At 40.2% G+C, this 20,542-nt stretch overlaps 1 protein-coding gene and 2 non-coding genes across 3 annotated transcripts in view; 2 read left to right on the forward strand and 1 right to left on the reverse strand.

Moving 5' to 3' along the window:
• The first annotated feature begins 287 nt into the window (after nt 1-287).
• trnat-ugu (transfer RNA threonine (anticodon UGU)) lies at nt 288-361 on the forward strand. Its single transcript has one exon. It is a non-coding gene; the product is annotated as a tRNA-Thr (tRNA).
• Nucleotides 362-2,847: 2,486 nt separating this feature from the next.
• Nucleotides 2,848-2,921, forward strand: trnan-guu (transfer RNA asparagine (anticodon GUU)). The gene has a single exon. It is a non-coding gene; the product is annotated as a tRNA-Asn (tRNA).
• Nucleotides 2,922-13,769: 10,848 nt separating this feature from the next.
• Nucleotides 13,770-20,542, reverse strand: part of gdap2 (ganglioside induced differentiation associated protein 2) — a 29,599-nt gene continuing 22,826 nt past the window's right edge. The window contains exons 12-14 of the mRNA XM_077728278.1: nt 16,590-16,644; nt 16,237-16,380; nt 13,770-15,195 (exon numbers count right to left, since the gene is read on the reverse strand). Coding sequence (XP_077584404.1) covers nt 15,163-15,195; nt 16,237-16,380; nt 16,590-16,644 — 232 coding nt within the window. The 3' untranslated portion in view covers nt 13,770-15,162. The remainder of the gene's footprint in view (nt 15,196-16,236; nt 16,381-16,589; nt 16,645-20,542) is intronic.

Consider the following 20,542-nt stretch of genomic DNA (forward strand, 5'->3'; position numbering starts at 1 on the left):
GGTCAAAGTATTGACTCCTGCGCGTGTCTGCTTTTGGCGGTGTCTCTCCTCAGCATGAATCACCCACTCCATTAGTTGATTCATTGGCATAGTTCGGTATGTGACACAATACTTCTGCACGAACCCTAAGATTGAGGCCTGGAGCCCTTCCAGGAACCCTTGTCTAAATTGGTCGTTTTGATCTTCCATGACCCAACTGTGGGTTTTGAACACTTCAAATCTTTCTCTGAATTTATGAACTCCTTCCCCTAATTCCTGTTTTGTGGCCCTAATCATGTCACAGAAGTGGCATTGTGGCTTAGATGGTCAAAGTGCCTGTCTTGTAAACAGGAGATCCTGGGTTCAAATCCCAGCAGTGCCTCCAATTGATTGCCTGGTTTTCTTAGAACACCTTAAAATTTAGATCACAAGTGTCAAATTGATCCTAGAAAGGGCTAGGTGGATGCAGGTTTTGCTCCCAGCTGAAACAGCATGGACAATTTGACTGTAGAGGTTTCTGCTGCAATAAGCAGAACCAGACTGCCATCAATTGATTATTGTAAAACAACAAATTAGATGAGAAAATAAGTGTCTGCGAGCCAAAGTAATGGTTCTTCCCAACTTACATTTCAAATCAAAGTTTAAAAAAAGTTTTTAAAAAAAGGCAATATTCTGATTTAGATTCAAACTTTCTCCCACATTTTTTTAATCTATTTCAGTATCCGACTACATTGACAATAATGTGTCTGTTAACACAGATGCCTCACAGGCAGAGGAACTGAACCGTCTCTTTGCCCGCTTTGAGACTGACTCGTCAGACCCAGTCTCAACACATTCACCACCAACCTGCAGCAGTACACAGAAGCTTCAGGAACATGAAGTGAGACAGGTACTGCAAACTGTGAACACCAGGAAGGCTGCTGGTCCTTACGCAGTACCTGGGAAGGTGCTCAAAGCCTGTGCTGACCAGCTGGCTGGTGTTTTAACCAGAAAAATCAATTGTTCCCTGCAACAATTCATCATTCCATCCTGCCTGAAATCGGCCACTATTATACCCGTGCCTAAAAAGCCAACCATTGACAGCCTGAAAGATTATAGGCCAGTTGCACTTACGCCTGTGATCATGGCGTGCTTTGAAAAGTTGGTTGCCCGCCACATCAGGTATACACTCCCTTCCTCAGTTGACCTTCACCAGTTTGCTTATAGAGCAGACAGGTCCACTGAGGATGCCACCGCCCTAGCTCTACACACAGCACTGAGGCACTTGAAGCACCATGGGAACTGTGTGAGGATGCTTTTCATTGACTATAGCTGAGCCTTCAACACTATAATACTGGACTTTCCGGCTGACAAACTCTCCCCTCTTGGACTATCCTCTTCCATCTGCTGCTGGATTAAGAACTTCTCAACCAATCGTCCACAAAGTGTTAGACTTGGTCCGCACCTCTCTTCATCCATAACACTGAGCACTGGCTCCCCTCAAGGCTGTGTACTGAGACATCTTCTATACTCCCTGTACACATACGATTGTACACCGACCCACCAATCCAACTCCATCATCAAACTTGCTGTGGTCTGTGTGTTTGCCTTGCAATTTTCATGTTCTCACTGTCCCTGCATGGCTTTTCTGTTGGTCAAATAAAACCTGTTTATGCGGAAGGAATCGGAATGGTTATCCATCTCCTAGTGCCCTGTAATTGGCGGGCCACCATGTCAGGTTGTAACCCTGCCTTGTGCCTACAGTTGGCTGGGATAGGCTCCAGCACCCCCACAACCCTTTTGAGAATAAGTCCTTCAGAAAATAAATTAATGAATCACATCCATCAATAGCAGTGATTGGTTACTATTAGCATTGTTTGTTTTTTTGGCAAAAGTGGCCATTAATGCAAGTTTATACATTTATAACAATACTTAGTGGGTTTGTTCAAATTGAGTTTGCAATCTTCAAATTATGTAAAGAAAGTCTTGATTTGTATATGGAAAAAAGAAGATAGTGAGCAAATGTTTGTAGTAATGGGCACTGTAGCTTAGCTGGTCAAAGTGCCTGTCTTGTAAACCGGCGATCTTGGGTTCAAAGCTCCCCAGTGCCTCTAAACCTATTAAAGGGTTTTTCCGAACTCCTCAAAATTTCAGATCATAGATGTGAAATGTACTAACATATTTACTGCCATGCTTATTGTGTAACAAATAGAATGATTCAGTACGTGTTATAAATGCATCCTTGTCATAGCCCTGCATCCTTGTCCTAGACCTGCATCATTGTTATAAAGACTTTGTATGTCAGGCAATCTTGTTCTAATAAAACCTGTTGATGCGGAAGAAGGAGTCTGAGATTGGCGGGTGGAAACAGTCGGAGATTGACCGGAGTCTTACGCAGGGTAACTCTCTGTCTGTTTCTCTCCGTGCTCCCCTTCTGCAGAAGCGTCAAAATCTCACTCCATCTGTCTTGGTGTGCTTACTTGTGTTCGACCTTGTTGAATGTTCAGCGTGGACCTGACAATGGGTGGCAAACTGATTTCAGAAAGGGCCAGGTGCATGCAGGTTTTCTTCCCAACTGAAACAGCACAGACAATTTGACCAATGAGGTTTCTGCTGGAATATGCAGCTGATTATTGTAAGATAACAGATTGGATGAGGGAAAAAAAGGGCCTGTGAAGCAATGTTATGGTTCTTCCCACCTTGCCTTTCAAATCACAAAAAAAGTTAAAAACTAGGGAATATTCTCACTTCTCCCATTTTTAATTCTATTTCAGTATCCGACTTTTCACCATAACATTGAACAACTTACAGGAATTTAAAACTGAAGTCATGTTCCTTTCTGTTTCTTGTTTTATATTTTTTTAATGAGCACATGGCTGGGCAATCAGTGTCTCTGTGGCGCAATTGGTCAGCGCGCTCGGCTGTTAACCGAGAGGCTGGTGGTTCAAGCCCACCCAGGGACGTGTGTTTCTGAAGAATTCCACTGTGTTTAGCCTTGCAAATGTCATGTTCTTGCTGGCCCTGCATGGGTTTTCTCTTGGTAATACATCTTCCTCCCCATTCCAAAGACAAACAGGAAATGCTGACTGAGCACTCAAAGTTACCCATAGTTATGAGTGTCAGCGTGAATGGTTATCCATCTCCTAGTGCCCTGCGATTGTCTGGCCACCAAGTCAGGATGTCCCCTGCCTTGTGCCTGAAGTTTGCTGGGATAGGCTCCAGCACCCCTGCGACCCTTTCGACGATAAGTGCTCCAGAAAATGAATGAATGAAACACATAATATAATAACAGGAAAAAGTAAGATAGTATGTCACTGCAGCTCATAACGTGAACTGTGGATTAGCTAGTCCAGGGGTGGCCAACCCGCGGCTCGCGAGCCGCATGTGGCTCTTTGCCCGGTTTCATGCGGCTCTTACGTCCATATCAAAGTTTGTATTTGTGTTTTATTTTTTTTTGCGTGTGCGCTTCGCTTGAGTTCAATACGGTATTTTCGTCCAATGCGCATGTGCTTGGGATGAAAATACCTCAAAGTTTCCCAGTAGGAGCAAGGTCATTTGAGTAAACGTTTTTAACAGAGTGGGAGAGCTCCCGTGAACCAGAAGCGACAATGAACGGCGTCGCGCACACAAAAAGTATCCCAAAGATCGAGCGTCGGCTGAAAAAGCCACACCCCCTGCGAGGCAGACCAAGGCGAGAGTGCTCAGCCGGGAGCAGCCAATAGGAGAGCGAGGTGTACACCCACGTGGTGGGCGCGCTAGTTCGCCCACCACGTGGGTGTACACCTCGCTCTCCTATTGGCTGCTCCCGGCTGAGCACTCTCGCCTTGGTCTGCCTCGCATGAACATTGTGTGTGCACTGTCTCACACAGACAAACTCTCAGTTCAACCAAGTCCACAAACAAAAATATAATAATTTACAATAGCGTTTTTCTTTTTCTATGCATGTTACTTAGTGGGACTTCTGTCATAAAATCAGCGCCTATTTTTGCGCAACATTCGCTCCTTGTGAGCTGTCATTTATTATGAATGGCTTTTAACTAGCGAAAAGCCATTCATAATAAATGACAGCTCACAAGGAGCGAATGTTGCGCAAAAATAGGCGCTGATTTTATGACAGAAGTCCCACTAAGTAACATGCATAGAAAAAGAAAAACGCTATTGTAAATTATTATATTTTTGTTTGTGGACTTGGTTGAACTGAGAGTTTGTCTGTGTGAGACAGTGCACACACAATGTTCATTGTTGATAATGACTGGCCTGTGCTGTTAGTACTGTAGGAGTCAATTTATGTCATTACTATGCTGGTGTGTGACATTTACAATAAATCTGTGTGATGTGGCTCTTTGCGGTAACACAGTAAAAAATGTGGCTCTTTGCGGTAACACAGTAAAAAATGTGGCTCTTGGTCTCTGACTGGTTGGCCACCCCTGAGCTAGTCAAATTCCCTGTCAGGACATGCTGGGAGTGCCTCCTAACTCATTGTTGGTTCTTTGAGAACATTGTAGAATTTAAATTAACTGTTGCATCCTGATTGAACAGAACGTGGGATTTTTCATAGTTTTAGGACAAAAAGTATCTGGCAGCCATTCCATTGGTTCTTCCCTACATGTTTATTCTCCAACTGCTCTGTAATTGGCTGGTCAGACTCAGGGTGTCACCCACCTGGTGGCTGTTGTCAGCTGGAATAGGCTCCTGCACCCCTCATGACTTGAGAGAATTCGTGGTACAGAAAATGAAGCCACCACGTTGCACTACAGTAATGCACATAAAACAATACTCCAAACGAAGGAGAGCTATCTTGACTTCATTTTTGTGGAGTGGAGGACGGCTAGACCACAGTATTTGTTGATCAGAGGGAGCCAAATTGAAATGATAAAAGGGGCATATTGCTTGTGCAACAATGAAAAATAAATGTAATGTGTTCTGTTGGTCAAGCCGTCACATATATAGTAGTACCTCGACAATTCGAGCAATTTGAGATATGAATAAAATTTCGGGCAAATATTTATCTTGAGACAAATTTTGGTATATGAGCATACGACAGACATGAGAGGTTGCTCATAAGAACACCATGGGCACTTTCTCTCTGCCCACAACTCCCTCATGTAATGTTTCTACGACCATTGGGCAGAGCGATGCATTTTTTTCATTGTTTTATTTTTGTTAGACAGTGCGAATGGCGATGCAATTGCGGGGAGTATAAACTACCAGAGTATATATTACTTCTCGTTGGCAAATGGCCATGCGTTATCCTATTGTGAGGACATTTGTGTGCATCATTTTTGGGATATTGTGAAGGGAATACTAAAGCAAACAACCCTCGACAGGTTGCATCTGAAAATCAGGGTGGAGGTGGGGTAAAATGAGCAAACCCAGGAGAAAAAAGGTATACAAATTTAAAACTAAATTAGTTTAGTGTAAAGTTAAATTAAATGTATTTTTGAATGTGTCCGCATCATAATCCAAGTTCATTAAAATTTGTTAATGTTATTACGAGCGCATTGCGGTGCAACCCCCCCCCCCCCCCCCCTCTATCCGTCTTTCTCCCCACCACGAAATCCGTCTGATTTTTGTACTATTAAACACATTTTAGTAGTATTAAACCACTACTTATTTGCTACTTTAATAGATGGCGAAATGTGAACAAATAAATATTATTTTCCAATCATACATCCCGTTTTTGGTGTTTTTTTTAGAGTGTTGGAACAAATTAATGTGTTCAGTCATTTCTATGGGATACCTTCATTTGAATTACGAGTAAATCAAAATACCAGTTCATACGACATACGATTGTCACGAATCAAGCTCATATCTCGAGGTAACACTGTACAGTAATCCCTCAATTAGCGTGGTCACCCCTATAAAAAAGATAAACTTCAGTTCGGAGTCCTAATAGCAAGCCGAGGACAGGGAAGTGGCTTCTGCTTGTGGGTTTCAGCGTTCACATTTTTACGAACATTTTTTTCCATTAATTGAATTGGATTGAACCATCGATATCATTATTAGGTAGATGTGCTAACCGCTTGCACACTAAGCCGCATTTTTTTTAATTTCTTGAAATTGTCAAAAACTAAAAGTAATGTGTATGAAAAAGCTTTTGAATTAAATTGTAAAATGGCAAACTTTCTCAAATTGGCAATTAACGCATTGCTGTCCAATAAATCGTCAGTTTGGTTGCGTGCGATATAAAACAATACAACAGTTTATTAAAAATGTTTTCCCCCCATTTGAGGACGCATTTCAAGTGCACATTTAAAGCAGTGTTTGAATTTTAATAAATTAGAATAGGCCACATCCTAATCTTGTGATATATCTTGCCTTCAGATGCAAATTTTGAGTAAACTGACCCTGAAATGGAACAAAACTACAGATAACCAGAAGGTGGATGTCAAGGGTTGCCACAGAAAAAAATGATGGATAAGGATACGCAAGCCTACAAAGCATCAGCCATGTTCAGCTGATGTAGCTTGACTATTAGAAGCTGGTCTGACTGTACATAATTGCATGCAATTGGTCATCATCACTCCACATGTTAGAAGAATGATGTTTGCTATAAAGTAGACCCAGTGGTGCGCACAAGCAGTGGGGTGTTGTGCAAGCACTAAAAGTTTTACAGGTGCTGAGTTCTCACACAGGCCACTAAAAACATGTACATGTGACGTAGTATGTTTTTTAGAGTGGTAAGGCATAATTGTGTGCGTGTGTGTGTGTGGGTGCATGCGCGCGTGTGTGTGCGTATATGTGTTAAAATATGATGAACTCAAATGGATCCTGATGTTGTACCCTACTTGACATTGAAATAGCACTGTTTTAGATTTTTCTTGAAAATGTCTGAGCCTCCCACCATAGTTCAGGTTGCTGGTAGTTGAGACGCCAAAACACCAGGGTGTCTCATTTGGGCATGGTTCTACACTGTACATCGCTTATGTGAATGTTTCTTTGCTAAACTAAGATAAGTGAGAATAAATGAGTAAAAGGAACATGTGGTAAGGGTAAATGTCCTGCTACCTCAAAACATGTTTTCATTTACCTTTTCAGATATTTGGCACTCTCAATTCCTGCTGCTCGGAAAATAAATGTGCGATTAGCAATTTGCAGCGAGTGATCGCTGGTCATCAAAGACAACATTTTGCATTTAATCCAGGGGTGGGCAAACTATTCGACCAGGGGTCCCAGTGGTTGCAGGTATTCATTCCAACCCATTGAAGGATACCTTTTCACCAATCTGGTGTCCTACAAGTAAAATCAGTGTAGGTTTTTAATCCACTATGTAACTATTGTTAAATAAAAAATTCAAATGTGTACAACTAAGTCCAAAAGTTTAATATTCAATGTTTTGGACCATTTTCTTTTTAAATATTTAGAAGCAACTTATATCCTTATACTCTTTAAACTTGGAGGATTTGACATCATATATTTGGTTGTCACAAGACCACAATGTTAAATTTTAGATTACAAGAACCTGGTATCCACTTGCGATGTGGACATTTTTCTCAGAAACTACATCTTGTAAAAAAGTAATTCTTTGTTTTTACACTCGACAGGTCCCAATTAGCCTAAATATAAAAAAAATAAAATAAAAATTAGTTTGGGTCTTAGGAGGCTAACTCTATATATATTTAAATAGGGTTGAATTAACCTCCTAAGACCCAAACTCTTGCAAGGCATGCATTTTTATTTTCTTCCCGGATGATCGAGCTCCTCACCTTATCTCTAAGGAAGAGTTCGGACACCCTGGGGAGGAAACTTATTTCAGCCGCTTGTATCCAGGATCTTGTCCTTTCGGTCATGATCCACAATTTATGACAATACAGGAGGGTGGAAAAGTATATCGACCAGTAAATACATAGCTTTTCCGTTTGGTTCAGCTTCTTCATCACTGCAGACGCTGCACCGATCTGCCTGTCAATCTCTGGGTCTATTCATCTCTCACTTGAAAACAAGACCCAAAGACACTTAAACTCCTCCATCTGAGGAAGGACCTGATCCTTGATCTTGGGCATGCCACCTTTTTCTGAATGAGGACCATCGTCTTAGATTTGGAAGTGCTGATTCTCATCCCGACCGCTTCACACTCGGTTGCGAATCGTACCAGCGAAAGTTTGGGATCATGGCCAAATGAGGCCAATAGAAGCCCTTCTGCAAAAAGCAGAGATACAATACTGGGGACACCAAACCGGATCCCCTGTCCATAAAAGTTATGAACAAAATCGGTGGCATAGTGCAGCCCTGGCAGAATCCAACCACCATTGGTAACTGATCCAACTTACTGCTGGTCATGCTGTTTAGACTCCGTATAGAGGGGACGGACCCCATGTATTATGTGTTACAACTCCCCCTGGTGGTAAGACGTACCAGGGAGTTGCAACTACCACAGCAGAAAAAAATGGCCGATGAGGTGCCAGACACACAAGGCAAGTAGCATTAAATGATAGTTTATTTACAACAAAGTCCACGGAAAACCTGGACTACAGGACAACATAAGGGGGAGAAAAAGATGCAAAACTGGCACTCTCAAATAAAAAAGGTAAAAAACCACCCTCCCAGACAGGTGTTTAAATTAACACCCCCAAAAACATAGGAAATAAGGCCTTAGGGTGCCACTGTCACAACTGATGTAATAAAAGTCCAGACAGGGAATAAACTATGTGTATAAGTGCCACAAACTATATGTATACCCCGGGGTGTCTAAACTTATCTCAAGTCCCCATGCAGCCCAAAATAATCAACTTTATCAACATAAATACTCAATATAACAATGAATAGCGTACTGACAAATCAGGTGAAGCTGGGGCAAACAAAACCTACTTATCTCTAGACAATGGGTGCCATCTAAAGAAAGTCAGGATGGATGGATGGATGGATGGATAACTTTATTCATCCCGTATTCGGGAAATTTCTTTATGGAGGTAGCAAGAGAGTTATTAGACAGCTCAGCAAGGCAAAAAGCACTAAGTACAAAGCAAGTAAATTATTAAAAATCATCAAATAAAATCATAAAGACACAAAAGCAGCAAAAACACAAAACGAGCAAGAGTGGACGGAGCCACCGGCTGCCGCTTGAACGGCGCCATCTTAGTTGCGGTAGCTAAAACAGATATAGATTCAAAAAGACGTTGGACAAAAACTGGAACCACACACAGGAAGTCTTCCACAAGATAGGGACCTTGTGCAGACCGTGACCGAACTAGAAAATATGCAGAGTCACTCTTCCAAACGTATCCACACAGTTCCTCAGTATTCTGGAGCTGAAGACAACAGTAGCAGAGTAGTGACATTTGACTCAGTTGCTGGTAAACGCGGACAGCTCCTCCATCTTATCCCAGGATGGAAAGGTTGGTCAGAAGCGTTGCCTCTTCTCACTGCACTTTTGTCCAGCTCCAAATATCCGGAGGAGGGATAAATGGGAAGTAGTCAAAGCTGTATTGCCTAGGCAGGGCTCTGCCCCAGCGGTGGAGCCACAGCTCCACGTACCTGCAGAAAAAAAAACAGACACAAAACAACATCGCCTGCTACAGAATGTATACCCAGGCTGACAGCCGAAACACAGGGTTTCCGGAACCCCATACTTCCAGAGCACCATTCACAAGACTCCCGGGGATACGGTCGAATGGCTTCTCCAAGTCCACAAAGCAGATGCATACAGGTTGGGTGAACTTCCATGCCCCTCCAAGTACTCTGCCAGGGGTGGAGAGTGGATTCACTGTTCCACGGCTAGGATGAAATCCACACTGCTCCCGAGTGGAACAGTGTCCAACTCATCTTGAAAGGAGTGGTACCAGAACCCAAGTTGTGCATAAAGGTGAGCCTGACTACACCAGTTGGAATTTTTCAACCTCACGCACTAGCTCAGGCACTTTCCCAACCTGAAAGGTGACATTGCAGGTCCCAATAGCACCCAGAGATCAGGTGGCCTAGGATATTCTCTACCTCGGTCACAGTCTGCAGAAGTTCCCAATCTTGTGGAAGACTTCCTGTGTGTGGTTCCATACCAGTTTTTGTCCAACTTTACAATATATTTTTGAGTCTGTATCCGTTTTAGCCACCGGAACCAAGATGGCGCCATTTAAGCGGCAGCCGGCGGCGGGTTCGGTCCGTCCACTCATGCTCGTTTTATGTTTTTGCTGCTTTTATGGGATAATGATTTGATGATTCCATTTACTCCGATTTGCTTTGTACTTTGTGCTTTGCTGTTTTTTTCTAATCACCCTCTTGCTACTGCCAAAATGAAATTTCCCATATACTGGATGTATAAATGTATCCATAATCCAAAATCCCTCCTTTGGTTTCCGCCCAACTGTCGTTGCCCCCAGCATCTTTGGCCCATCTCACAGGTGGTGAGCCCATGGAAAGGGGAACCCACATAGTCTCTTTGGGTTGTGCCCGGCAGAGTCCCATGGCACACCAGACACTCGCCAGCATGCCCCCTCCAGAGTAGCGTGCCGGTGATTTGCATCCGGGCAGGGAAAATGCCATTCAAGTGTTGCTCGTCAGAAGAGGTCTTCTAGTCATGATTTGTCTGGTCACAGACCAGTATGCCATGGGTGACCCTACCAGGGGCACAAAGCCACAGACAACATAGCTCCAAGGATCATTGAGTCACAAACCTTACCACCATGATAAGGTGATGACTCATCAGGGGAATGTTTGAAATCATTCACACATTATTATTGCATTATTTCACATGTATTTTACACCAAACCACAAGAGTTTACTATAGGCCAGTGGCAATGGGTGGACTTTTAATTCATCCCCTCAGGGGTCACTATATAATTCATTCATTTAATCATTAATATTCTGAACCGTTTTATCCTAACTACGGTCGTGTGGGGTACTGGAGCCTATCCCAGCTGGCTTCTGGTCAGAAGCAGAGAACACCCGGTGTCAGTGGCCAGCCGACAACCATTTGTACTCACACCCATACCTATTATTTAAATATTTGATTCACTCAGCCACTAAAATAGTTTCATTAAAAAAGATTGTATTTGTACGTATGTGCTGTATGATTGAAATGCCAATTATCAACAACAATCTTTAAATCAGTGGTTCTTAACCTTGTTGGAGCTACCAAACCCCATCGGTTACAAAAGTTAAGTTCATCAATAATTATACTTTAATATAATTATGAAATAATACAAGGGGGACATTTGATTAATTAAGGACATCAATTAATGTTGGCACCTCTGATTATACTTGCAAGGAGAGTTCATTCTGATATCGTCCATACCATAAATTAATTTCTGCTGAGCAGCAATTTCTCCTACCCATTTAAGGCCTCAAACCAAAACAATTACAAGGTTATTGATTAATCCAATTGCATAAGAAAAAACACAACTGTAACAATCATCACATATCAGGTATTCATTAATAACAATTAAGGTTGGAACTCAAAAACAACTCCATTGGAAATTAAACAAACAAGCCTCCATTCGGCAAAACAATTCCATAATCAAGCGAAAACGAGCATCGCGATTTATGACAATGTGAGTCTTCACGGAGGTTGGTTGATAGCGATCACACTGCATCAGCAATTGCGTAAGCGTCCTTGAGGTCTGCATCACGAACTTGCATCTGGGCTAAGGGTCAGTCATATCTTCCAGTAACCAGTCCTCTGAATAGGGAAAAAAAATTAAACATCCTCGGCGCCAGCTGCAGGGGGGAAATGTCCTTCATAACAATTATACCGAGCGTTTGTCCGTTTGCAAGCACATTAATATATATACATATAATGATTAATGCTCACATTTATAATAGTATCCCAAAATTACCCCAACATACGTGCATTCACAGAACCCTAACTTAGTGGAAAATAAATATTTTTTAAATTCAAGATATATACATTTCTCCTAGGACTGATTGACCAAGCAATATCACGTGACCATCTGCTGCCAATGATGGTCAAGCAGGGTATGTTATCGTTATTAGACATGATGAGTTGATGTGTCTTGACCTCTGTGGCAGAGGCTCCACCGAACCCCTAGTGTTGGATCGAACCCAGGTTAAAAACCACTGCTCTAAATAATTGTATTTATTACATTGAGTTGTACCCTTATTTTATATATGCATTGGTGTGTTTATGGTACAGAAAACCACAGAGAAGAATTTCGAATGTTTTAAATGTATTTATTTTTTCAAAGCTCTTTTACTATGCATACTCATGGGATTTGTTACGTAGTATTTGCACCATTAAAATATTTGCTGAACAAATAACACCCAACTATGCTAAGTTCATGCTTGTGTATACATATTTTATATTTTTGGATTGAAGAAAATGGAAAATACAAAATTAAAATAGAAGACATTTAAAATTGGTTAGCGCGTCAGCCTTAGTTTTGGTGTCCAGCTGACTCTGGGCCAGAGGCCAGGCGATCTCAGGGTACAAAGAGACGGACAACCATTCACGCTCATACTCATACCTACGGGCAATTGTAAGTGTCCAATCAGCCTACCATGCATGATTTTGGAATGAGGGAGGAAACTGGAGTACCCGGAGAAAACCCACACAGGACAGGCAGAGTTTGCATGTTCTCTTACATGGAAATTTCACCAGCTAAAATCCGGTTTCCTCCCACGTCCCCAAAACATGCATGCTAAGCTGGTTGAACACTCGAAATTGGCCATAGGCGTGTGTGAGCGTGAATGAAAAAGGGACTTGCCACATCTGTTTTATTTAAGACTATTGTTGTGTAAATGTGGCCTCTATTTTTGATGCAATGGGTGTAACAAACCCATTTGGAGTTTATGCTGTTTTTCTTGATAAAACATTATTTTTTCTCTCTCTCTAGATAACCACCCGTTCTAATCAAGCATGTTGTCTATGAAAAATCCTGATGGTTTTGACATATAAAAAATGTCTTCATTTATTGTTTTTAATGGGGGTACACAGCGCTGCCAACCTCCCTCGACCCCATTTCAGGAATACCCTTGTAACTCAGATGATTCACAATGCACTCTTGTTACTGAATTCTTCGAGTTTCCAGTGCAGTTGTATCAAGATGGTTGCTTAAAAAAAATCAAAGTGATACTTTTTGGGGATTTCCGGAGTATGCGCTGCATTTAAGGATAAACTCCTGAAATTCCGGAGTAGATGGTAGTTCTGGGTATATGCTAGATTCGGCTTCAAAGTGACTACTATGGATTGGTCACCCATATTTGATCAGTCATTGACACTTTCAATTTAATGCTGCAAAATCATTATGAAACTTGGTTACATAGACAAGCTTCAACACGCATGCTAAGGGTAATAGATTGTAGATTCCTGGCTCCTCTTTAAACCGGAAGTAAAGCAGATATTCTTTTGTGTTAGCTTATCTACATGGAAAAAAGATTTGGTAAAATAATGTTGATGATTGCAGTGGATTAAATACAACAAGGATGGGTGGAAATGTGAAGACTGTTGCTCATGACACATTTACTGCCAATGAGCGAGCATTCAGTAAATTACAGCATGTTTGAGATCTTTTTTTAACAAGTCCCCAAAACTTACATTATCTCACGGTGAAATTAATCTTTCAGGATCTCGTGCCATTCTTTCTCAGTAGTGACATCACAGCCTTTAGAGGCATTTGAAGTTATAGTCCAGAAGTTCTTCAAAATCAATGCAGTCTGGCTTAAAGTGCTCTGCCATCAAAAAAATACAGATTATGGACAGCATGCTGGCCTTTTTTATTCTCACCTATTTTCAAAGATGCAAGACAAGGATCACATTTATTCAGTATGTTGTTGGACACAGAAATCCATTTCACCCTGCCTATAAAGATGACACATGTACTTAAATGCTTCAAAAACACAAGCACAGAAAACAAAAATGATAGAGCAGATTATTTTAATCATAATGTAAAAAAAAATTAACAGTTGAATAAAATAAAACAATTTTAAAAAGATACATAAGACAATTTGTTGCATAATCTGTTTCGCAATTTTAGGCATAAAAAATTACTGATTACTTTAAACATATTTCACATTTTTTAGGCAAACCTAATAAGAACAAATCCCAGTGACTTCAGTCTTGTGTCCAGCAGAAAGAAGTGCAAAGGTTTTATTCACCCCTATATTTGCATTTGCAAGTGTTTGCCACGTGTTGTCACACAAATAAAACAATGAGGAATGAATTAAAAGTATACTTACATATTGATTTGCAATAAATCAGCGCCTCTCCATTGACAACTTCAAAAAAAACGTGCTTGTGGATGTGCAAAACGGTAAATAAAGTGAGCAAATGTATGCAGAAAAAATAAGAAATAGCACATGTATAAAAGGCAAAGTGACACCATATTGACAGAATCAGAAAAGCAGTGATGAGGCAGCCCAGATTACAATCAGGAGGCTTGGAAGCAACAGGAAGCTAACGTCTTAGTGATGAAAAGTAGTTTGAACAGTATCTCCTGAACAAAGAACATGACAGTCGAAGGATACCGACATCTATTGGCATTGTTTAATAAAATAACATTGAAACTTTGTGTAGCAGAGCACTTTAAAATTTGAGTTATATTTAACAATTCTCTGCATGTTGCTTGATTACACATTTCAAAGCTGAGCCTAAAATGGACATTTACGTTCATGATGCTTGGTTAACTTTACAATTCTAATCTGGCAGAACAAATTAATTTTAAGACATAAAGGGCATTAAAATACAACTTATTTGTTGGACGTTATCTTAACATTGTAGAAAAATGTCATTAGGCTTACATTCTTGGTTGCTGAATGTTTGATTATTAAGTGTGTTTTGTTTTAAGTTTTGTGGTATTGGTGAGATTTTGTGATTGAAGCTAAGATAATGTGATACAGAAAATAAAAATCAAATGGGAACACTGTTGAACATACCTTGAAGTACCTTGAATGATATTAATGTAAAGCTTTTGCTAGAGGACTTTAAAACAGAAAGATACAGCAGTACTGTGTTTACATCCCTGACATAATCTTGTTCTGATGGGATTGTGGTCAGTTCCAAAAAATATAACATCAAATCGCAGAAATCTTCCTGCTAGATGATTATCACCAGATCACATTGGTAACTGACTCAATTCGAATGGTGGACCTCCAGAAAATCCCACGAGCGGGAAGCCATAGAAGAACCACCAAAAAGTGGACCACAAATCTGAGGTAAAAGTCCCTTCATGATGTGTAACAGTCCTCAGGAAGATTGAGCAGCTGTAGACCAGGACATTTTCTTAATTGGCTATCAGCTTCATATTTAGTCAGAAGTCACAAACCGGAAGATTGGGACCGTCCGTTTACCTGTGATTGAGCAAAGAAAAACTAGGTCACAAATAACTATTTTTCTAATGTTGATCTATTTTGCCAGATTTAGGACCACTCAAGGAAGTCATTCACAGGCTCCAATAAATGGAGATGGTTGAGATATCAACTGTCAGAGTCTGAAATGATAAAAGTCGCATGAACTCCTAGGCCCAAAGTTTGTCCGAATGAACTTAGTCTGGCTTGAAGCGCTCTGCCATCTAACATCAAACAAACACAGAACTTGGACTTTCTAGACAGCCTGATGGCCTTACTAAGCTACATAGCCGGACCTCTTATTTAGGGGGGCCTTCATCAATGGAAACCTCTATCCCTAGAATTTAAACTTCCCAGTATAGCGGAATTTTGAACCCAGCCATCCCTCTCACAGGTTGCTTATCGCACTTAACAACAAATGGCATGTGATAAATATGAAGCCTTTAGCATTAACAGGACTGGTTTGTGCTTATGGGCAATGTGGGTGGCTGCCCACAATTTAACAGCTTTGCTAACGGATGGCCAACATAGTAGTTGAAGCAGGCAGCGTCGCACAAGTTACTAGACGATTTGGAATGAATTGTTGATGCCGATATAACAGCGAGGAGCATTAAAGGCTTGGTAGGAGTGATGCATGTCGCGAGTTACAATGGATTGTGGATGACTGGGCTCAAGTGTGGGCCAGCGCTGTTCGAGCTTTTGCTAAAGCTGGAATCAAGTTCCCGGAAGACACAACTCTGACTGACAGTGAAGCCTAGCATTTTGAACGACGAACTCCTTTGTTAGTGTACCTTTTACTTCAATAAAGCAGTTTTGCTTGTGTTATCTTTAGAAAAACATGCTTGGAGCTAGCATAAACATATGCTACCCTAGTGTCAAGCTAGCGCCTTTTCTGAAGAAGCGCATAATGTATTGACAAAAAACGGAAACTATACCCGAAAATGAGACTGCACCTATCAAACTACATTACAATGGTGTGAAAATGTTTTTTTTTTTTTAATGCCTACATTAAAAGTACACATGGCCTTGAAAGTCAGCCCTCACCCGTGCGTCGTAGTCCATCACAAAAGGCGGGATATCAATCTGGTCAGGCCTAACACAGTTGAAGAGTTGCTCCAGGTTGTCAAGGTACCGCACCTTATCCTTCATTCCAGACACGCTGAAAGTGGTGAAGAACCAGGTGGACACCTGTAGGTTTTGACAAGAAATTACTCATGCAGCACTCAGATAGTTCAGTAGGTCTGGCATTAAGATAACAACACATGAAAGGAACCATCAAATATTTCTATTTTAAAGTAGACTTTTACAGCAGGCTGAAGATTCTGAATTGTTCCATAACATTGTATGTTTGTATGTATTTGTATGTTTGGAAATGAGTTAGTCGTGACGGATCTCACCTTGGCGCGAAATGTTGGATGCACAAAGTAGAAGGCCTTTAAATTCTTCTTAAACCTGGAATGCATGAGAATTAGCATATGGGAACACATGATGACATCTTAAATCAAATAGAAAAAAATATCTGTATGATGCATTTCAAAATAATGTGTATGAATTACATTTCCTTACAAAGATTGATACTGCGACATAAATCCACATACATCCGCCATTACGATAAATATTTGCTCTAAATATTACTCGTATCCGAATTTCCTCGTATGTCAAGGTATTACTGTACTGTATGTGACTTGTTATTCTTTGTCAGACCCTGTTTGTTTTATTTGGGTACATCGATTCATTGTTAATTAATGCTGATTTCATTGAACACTATCTTAAAATAGATGGATAGAAATTTAAAAGTTTAAAAATGTGATGTGCAGCTAGAGAATGAATACTGATCATTTAAAAAAAAAAGAATGAAATACTGTACCATGAGGGTACACACTCAGAAACACTCAAAAACATGCCGTCGTCTTCAGAATTGTATTTTGGTACATATGACAAAGAACACATGCCAAAGGTATTAGCATCAAAGCTAGCAAGCATTTGGAGTGTGATTGACAGACAGGTCAAACAAACCAACAGAATCAGAGCACTGGCAGGACAAGCCATTACATTTTGCCAAATGTAATAATTTGTTCATTTTAATTTGACTTTACAGAGCCTTTAACTGGAAAATTTTGAATATTTGGTGACAACCAAGGTGAACCACGCTGACTTCCCATAGATAGCAGGGATAGGCTTCAGCAAGCATCTCAGAAAACGAATGAATGAAATTATAATGTGATTATATCTCAAGAGTTTAAATGTGAAGTGTAAAAATCTTCGGTTAAAACAACTTCAACCGCTTTAAGAACAAAGACTGGAACATGTCATAACAAAATTTGATAGGTGCAAATACTGCCCACTGTTTTGCAGGCTAAAAGTATTTATGGAAGGGAGGGATATTGCCTTTTAATGTGAAACACACACAGGGGTTGGTTGGATGAATAGAATGAGCTCAGTAGTTAGCAGAATAATAATGTTGACCTCCTCCTGTGCTTCTTAAAATGGTAGGGCATTTTAAAAGACCACCCACTTCGGAATAATTTTCACTAGTGCTTAGCTCAACAGTCCTCCCCAACAAAATAATTATTCTGAACTAAAAAAAACTGAAAGCCAAGAACTACAGTTTGGAGTACACTTGCTTTGTGTTGACAGCTAAAGACAAAGAATTTTTTTTTGTTAAAAGATCTTCAAAGTCAGGAAGTGAGATTTCTGTATTTTCCATTTATCCCACATTCTGAATTGGTACCTAAACACAGACACATTGACCATTTAAAACCAATTAAAAGAGCAAGACCAAGCAATTTTAGTTACCCTACCGGTGTGCGTGGGACCTCAAAAGGGGCACAGGATGTTTTTTTTTTTTAACTTTGAAAACATATTTCTTACCATAAGGCATGATAGAAATTGGACTTATCTACTTAGAGATATTAGATATAGCTAAGTGCAACGTTTCCAATGTTAATAGGGTGATTAGAAAAAAAACTAATAAAACAGTCATCAAATTTTTACTGTGTCAAAATGATCTACTTTTGAATGCATTCTATTTTTATTCTGGGAAAAAAATGTAACTGTATTTGCTAGTCCCATACTGTGTCCATACATATCTACCACAGAGCTGCCAACCTACGTCGACCCCATTTCAGTAGTTTTCCGGGGTGAATGCGATACAACCAAAATCGATATAAAAAGTTAAAAAAATACGTAGGACAATTAAAATCAAACTGTTATCCTGTTTTTACAATAATTGAAATAGTTTTTTCGTAAACTATTCAAAGGGTACAGCATAATGACAGTTTATTTTTGTGTTTGGGTCCATCTCTGTGTTTTACTGTCAGTAATTCCACCACGTGTCATGCTGAAGTCGTACATGGATGTCGTGCAATGTTGAAGTCAGTCCTTTTGGAGACGGGATAAACATGGGATAGTTTTTTGAATAAGAAGCAATAAAGTTCTGCAAGTGTCATGGAAATTGCGGTCATTCTGCGCTTATTTTGTGGAGGCATATTGATAACTTATATAAAAAAGTTATTCAAGTTAAATTATACCAACTATATCATTTAATTTGGAAATGTGGTACTTTTACAAATGGTTGCATCCAAAAAAAAAATTCAGTGACAATTTTGGGGGATTTCGGGGGTTTGGGTAGGTTGTCCGGTGTCCCAGAATTTGCATTGTATTTCTGGGTAAACCCCGGAAATTCAAGGATAGTTGGCTGGCAACTCTGCTACTAGAAAACATCTATATGTCGTCTGAGGGTAGATAAGCCAAAACATTTTAATCAAGTAAAAGTAGTTTTTCGGAAAAATATTACAAGTATAAGTGGTCATCCAAACATTTACATAAATAAGAATAAAAACGTATTTGTATAAAGAGTACCGAAGTAATGAGTACCTGCTTACAATGACTGTTTATATATATATATATATTTTTAAATGATATTGGTAATGGTATATTGAACATATACAATCTTATCATACTGTAATTAAACCTATTGCATGGTCATATTAGCACACTCCAAAAAGGAACACACAAAAAAATATCACAGATTTCCAACAAAGGAAAATAATTCAGAAACAATAGCCGTCAAAAGAGCACAAGTACAGACGCTCCCCTATTTACGAACGAGTCAGGTTCCGAGCGCTTGTTCATAAGTTGAAAGTGTTCATAAGTTGAATAATGTAAAAAGTTATAATTGGGACTGACGGTCAAACGATTCGAATTGTATTCCCGTGCAACACACCACTTTCTCACGTGCATCAAGCTTCATTATTATTGCCACTTTTGTTTCAAATGAAATAGCTTGCCTCTTCCTTGCACCTCCCCCACTAGTAGCCTTTCTCTTCTCACCAACCATGTTGAATAATAGATGCACGAGATATTTAATGATAGAAATGAAAAAGGTTCTTTGCGCACTGGAGATACGTCACGCACTTCCGCACTGCATTGAACTAGGCAGAGGAAGGTGGATGCTGGGTGAGCCGAGTTCTCAGAGTGCAAGGCGTCGATATTAGCGGCAGAAAGAAGCACTACTCAGAAAAAGGCGCGCAATACAAAATCGAACTCACCAACATTTTTCGACATAAACCCAATTTGCAGACATGTTCGTATGTACCAGTTTTCGTAAGTTTAATGTTCGTAAGTAGGGGAGCATCTGTACCACCATGTCTTTAGTTGTCCATGATCTATCAGTGCCAAATAATCACTGGAAGAAAAGTTCAAATGTGAGCTTTCGAGTAATGTTGACAGCAGTTCCTGTGAGCTATTTTTTTCCACAGAGCTTTAAAGATGCCAGGGGATTGAACAGAGAAGCGTGATACTTTCAACTGTAACCTTGTGTGTGCCAATGTGACAGTATTGTTAGATCTAAATTATGTAATGAAATTGGGATTATTGTTGCAACGTCTCACAGGTGAAACAGCCACTGTGGACATTCATTCATTAATTATCTGAACTGGGTTAACCTCGCAAGGGGCATGGGAGGTGCTGGAGCCCATCCCAGTTGACTTCGGGCCAGGGGCAGGGGACACCCTGAATCGGTGACCAGGCTCGGAGAGGACATACAAACTCCCCACAGGTGGACCGACCTGGATTCAAACCCAGGATCCCATAGCTGTGAGGCTGACGCGCTCCCCACTCAACCCTTGGGCCGTCCTACTGTGGACATCTCTGGCAAAAATAAAGTAAATTAAATAAATCTAATATGAAGAATAAATAGGTAAAACTATTACAGTTCTAGGTGTAGCCTAAAATAGAGTAAAAGTGACACATCTTTTTGAGCAATCTATGTAAAAGTGATGTTATACCTAGAACTACTCTAAGAAAAACGTTGGTCTCAAAAGGTTGCTCAACTAAACCAACAGAGAAA

Source organism: Stigmatopora nigra, chromosome 11, assembly GCF_051989575.1.
Source record: "Stigmatopora nigra isolate UIUO_SnigA chromosome 11, RoL_Snig_1.1, whole genome shotgun sequence".
In the NCBI taxonomy this organism is placed as follows: Eukaryota; Metazoa; Chordata; class Actinopteri; order Syngnathiformes; family Syngnathidae; genus Stigmatopora; species Stigmatopora nigra.